At 55.5% G+C, this 4,855-nt stretch overlaps 1 protein-coding gene across 1 annotated transcript in view; it reads right to left on the reverse strand.

Annotated features, from left to right (window-relative positions):
* The window catches only part of CFAP161 (cilia and flagella associated protein 161), a 7,541-nt gene that overhangs the window by 584 nt on the left and 2,102 nt on the right, over positions 1–4,855 (reverse strand). Inside the window, exons 2-5 of the mRNA XM_006767974.1 lie at positions 4,601–4,685; positions 2,364–2,522; positions 1,211–1,284; positions 7–37 (exon numbers count right to left, since the gene is read on the reverse strand). Of these exons, the coding sequence (XP_006768037.1) occupies positions 7–37; positions 1,211–1,284; positions 2,364–2,522; positions 4,601–4,685 (349 nt within the window). The remainder of the gene's footprint in view (positions 1–6; positions 38–1,210; positions 1,285–2,363; positions 2,523–4,600; positions 4,686–4,855) is intronic.

A 4,855-nucleotide genomic window follows, 5' to 3' on the forward strand; every position in this document is an offset into this window, starting at 1 on the left:
GGGTGCGCGGACCTCCGCCTCCTTCCCGAAGTAGGTCCTGGGGAGGGAGAGAATGAGGGGTGGGAACACGGAACCGGTCCAGCTCCGGTGCCTTCCTGGTCCGGCAGATGCTACAGGGAGCCTTGGGGGGGTGGGGGGGAGGGAGCTACAGCAAGCATGTCAAACTCGCGGCCCGCGGGCCACATGCGGCCCCCAACGAATATTTCTGCGGCCCAGCCAATGTAACGGTATGTAAGGAACGTTGTAATAAAATTTTCGTCACTTCATTTTTACACTATCCTGTTGTACATCATTATGAATAACGAGCTACAAGGTTAGCGAATGGCTGATGACTGTCATCGTGTTGCATTCGCGTCCCTTACTCGCCTCAGGCGCAGGCGCACCGTCTCTCCCCACGGATACCGGCAGCGAAGGTTCCAGCAGCCGATGGCCACGTCCCTGGTCTGGGACTGACCTGCCTGGTGTGGCCACAGGAAATACCTCGCTTGCGGAGAATGAGAGAAATGGGTTTATCTGCGAGACGCTTATCCATTTGTGCAGGGCCTCAGGGTCTGGTGAGTTCATGCTCAAGAAAAATATTAATTTTTATTAAAACGTTCTGTTACTTTATGTTCATGAGGACTCGTTTATCTCAGCCCTTTGCATTCAGCACGTCTCCATCGAAATAAGCCTGCGTTTCTATGAAAATGGAAGCTTTTGTTTTTCTGCGGCCACGTCCACGCAAACCTTGTTTATCAGGCCCGTGTTGGCCTCCGAGTGGAACACGCTTGCTCTATGGTACAGCCTGTGCTGGAAGCCTCGGCCGTGGGCAAGGCTGGGGGTGGCGGGTCCCCACCGGGGCTCATCCCCCCCAGGGCAGGCACTTGAGGATCCGAAGGGGCTGCCATGGGACCTTTCACACCAGGAAAGTCCTGGGTGACAAATTTCATCACGCAAGGACTTTTTTGCCTGTTGCCACACACTGATCCCAGCTTCTGTGCTGATGCCCACAGCCCCGCCCACAGCCCCGCCCACAACCACACCCGCAGCCCCGCCCACAGCCCCACCCACAGTCACATGTGGCTGTGCCCCGCCCACGGCCCCACCGACAGCCTTGTGTGGCTATGCCTCACCCACAGCCCCACCCACAGCCACATGTGGCTATGCCCCACCCACAGCCCCGCCCACAGCCCCACCCACAGCCGCGTGTGGCAGGCCTGGCACCCAGTACCTTAGGAAGAGGTAGCGGTGGACCGCCAGCCCCCGGTTGGTGTGGCAGTGATTGATGAGGACTCTGGTGTTTGCCTTTGGAGATGAAGGAAGGGCGCCATTCGCAGTATGAGCTAAGGCCTCCCAGTTCCCACAAGCAAAAGCGTGTAAATGTACTACATGTTCATTTAAAATCTATACATACTAGTATAGCCCTGGCCGGTGTGGCTCAATGGATAGAGCGTCCGCCTGCGGACTCAAGGGTCCCGGGTTCGATTCCAGCCAAGGGCACATGCCCGGGTTGCGGGCTCGATCCCCAGTGTGGGGCGTGCAGGAGGCAGCCGATCCATGAGGCTCTCTCATCGTGGATGTTTCCAACTCTCTCTCCCTCTCCCTGCTTCTCTGAAATCAATACAAATATATATATATTTTTTAAAATCACTAGTGTACCTTATTAATAAATAAATAAAAATAAAATACGTACATATATATGGGTAACCTAGAAGGCGAATCATGATAGAGTGATTAAAGACATTAAGGTAGAGACACATATGCTGAAACATGACACGGTCATTCAAAGTCATCTTGGACACCATCTGACAACCTAAAATATGGTCAGGGGTGTTATTTTTCTAAAATATATTTGTATTGATTTCAGAGAGGAAGGGAGAGGGAGACGGAGATGGAAACATCAATGATGAGAGAGAATCATCGATCGACTGCCCCCTGCACGTCCCACACTGGGGACCAAGCTCACAACCCGGGCCTGTGCCCTGAACGGGAATCAAACTGTGACCTCCTGGTTCACAGGTCGACGGTCAACCACTGAGCCACACCAGGCGGGCAGTGGTGTTATTTTGTTTGGATCCTCACCTGAGGACATGCTTAGAGAGAGGGAGAAAAAGAGAGAGGGAGAGGAAGAGAGAGAGAGAAGAATGGAGAAACAGCAGTGCAGGATGCTGCCACAGGGCAAAAATCGTGTCCTCCAAGCGTGAGGTACGAAGAAGAAGGGGGAGGAGGAGGAGGAGGAGGAAGGTGGAGGAAGAAGGAAGGTGGAGGAAGGAAGAAGAAGAGAGAACATAAGCAACAACGAGCCCCCATGTCAGACACAGCGAATCTCCCCCCGGAACAGCAGGGGCTCCCACATGCCCCATCCCCAGGGGCACCCAGCTCACCAGCACAGGGAGGCCCTCCCACTCCAGGCGCAGCTCGGGGTCGGGGTGGGCGGCCTGCCAGCAGTTCAGGAAGGAGTCCTCGTCGGTCAGGAACACCTCCTGGAGCCAGGACATCTTGGCCGACCGCAGCAGCGTCCTCAGGTCGCTGGACAAGTATAACTGGGGAGGGCAGCAGGCAGAGGGGCCGCGTCACAGGATGCGAGCGCCTGGGGAAGACGGAGCCGCCAGCGGGCTGACGGCCAGGCTGCTCAAAGGCCCTGTTCAGAATCCCTGCTCCTTTTTAAAAAAAAAATACTTTCATTGATTTCAGAGAGGAAGGGAGAGAGAGAGAGAGAGAGAGAGAGAGAGAAACATCCATGATGAGAGAGAATCACGTACTGGCTGCCTCCTGCACGCCCCACACTGGGAATCGAACCCACAACCCGGGCCTGTGCCCTGACCGGGAATCTGCCGCCCGTGACCTCTTGGTTCCTGGGACGATGCTTAACCACTGAGCCACACCAGCCGGGCTGGAATCCCTGCTCTCAAGGACTGACTGTACGAGAACACTCATTTTTCCTCCGCCTCGAGTTCTGCAGCACCTCGAACTGTTTGCTGTTCTTTCTTAGAACACGAGACTCAACCTCCCTCTGTGCCCATGCCTGTCCCCAACCCCCTCCTCTTTGGTAGGGCACAGGGCCTGTCCTGGTATTTATTTATTAGACACTGGAGCCCCGGTGCACGGATTCAAGGGGTGCCTCGCACCGGTGCATGATCGGGGCTGGAGAGGGACCAAGGGAGGTCTCCAGGGCATGTCTGGCCCGTCTCACCCAATCCCGATCTGCCCCTGTGATGCCCACAGCCACACTCTCCTGTGAGTCAGATAACACTTGGGGATGCCCTGGCCACTTTAGCTCAGTGGATAGACCATCAGCCTGCCAGCTGAAGGGTCCCGGGTTTGATTCCCATCAAGGCCACATGCCCGGGTTGCGGGCTCGGTCCAATGTGCAGGAGGCAGCCGATCAATGAATCCCTCTCATCGTGGATGTTTCAATCTCTTTCTCAGACCCTAGCAGCAAGCTAACCTACCAGTCGGCCCTTTCTCAGACCTCAGCAGCAAGCTAACCTACCAGTCAGAGGATCTGCTCCCCTGGTGGTCAGTGCGCGTCATAGCGACTGGTCGAGCGGTCGAACGGTCGGAGGGGCACTTAGTGTATTAGGCTTTTAGGATGATGTTCCATGAGACGGGCTGTGAAGTGGAGGGCTCTTAAAACCTTCCTTGCATTGTCATTCATCCCTCTGGAGGCCTCCGCCTGCTGGAGTTGTTGCTCACACGTGGAATTTATTTGGTCGGCCATCTGGCGGCCTGTGGCTGCCAGGAACCACGCCGTCCAGCCAACGAGTCCGAAATGCCGGTGCCTTTGTGAGCGCCTTACGGACCCACCTTCACCCTGAATCTGGGGGTCGTTTCTGCCTGTTTAGATGGATTTCGTAGGCAGAGCTGGGCCCCGGGGACTTTGGGGAAGGCACAAAGGGGTTTCTGTGCCCAAGTGGCCAGTTTTCTTTAAAATATACATATATATTATTGATTTCAGAGAGGAAGGGAGAGGAAGAGAGAGAGAGAAACATCCATGACGAGAGGGATTCATTGGTTGGCTGCCTCCTGCACATTGGACCGAGCCCGCAACCCAGGGCATGTTTAATGTCAGATCTAGCATTGGGGACATTAAATAATTCTTAGGTAACTCAATCATTCAATGTACAGGTAAAGGCGGTCTACATTTTTACTTTTGCCAGCTGCGTGGGAAGTAAGATTTTTGTCCTGGCTGGTGTGGCTCAGTGGATAGAGCGTCGGCCTGCGGACTGAAGGGTCCCAGGTTCGATTCAGTCAAGGGCATGTACCTGGGTTGCGGGCACATCCCCAGTAGGGGGTGTGCAGGAGGCAGCTGATCAATGTTTCTCTCCCAGGGTCTCAGGTTCGATTCCGGTCAAGGGCATGTACCTTGTTTGTGGGTACATCCCCAGTAGCGGGTGTGCAGCAGGCAGCTGATCGATGTTTCTCTCTCATCGATGTTTCTGACTCTCTATACCCCTCCCTTCCTCTCTGTAAAACATCAGTAAAATATATATATTTTTTAAAAAGCTGCGGAGACGCACCCCAGGCCCGCAGACCTCCCTGTCCCCCTGGGAGGGAACCAGGAGCCCACCCAGGGCCCAGAGTGGCCGGCCCCACGTCCACACGCCACAGGGCGACTCACCATCTGGTCCTCGCACCCCAGGGTGATCCCCAGGCGGAAGCTCTGCCCGAATCGCAGGACCTGGCCGATGTCCTCTCTGTCCGCCCTGTCGGGGAAGAGAAACCATCACTGACCTGTTCCCGCGGGGGAGCCATCCCGAGGTCCTCATTGTGAGCCTCCGATCGTGCCTACAAGCTTCCTGGTCCTGTCTATTCACGTTCCCCACCCTGAGCTATGTCACTAGGCACAATCTGCCCACCCAGCGGGCACCCTGCC

This window comes from Myotis davidii, unplaced genomic scaffold (assembly GCF_000327345.1).
Source record: "Myotis davidii unplaced genomic scaffold, ASM32734v1 scaffold1103, whole genome shotgun sequence".
Classification (NCBI taxonomy): Eukaryota; Metazoa; Chordata; class Mammalia; order Chiroptera; family Vespertilionidae; genus Myotis; species Myotis davidii.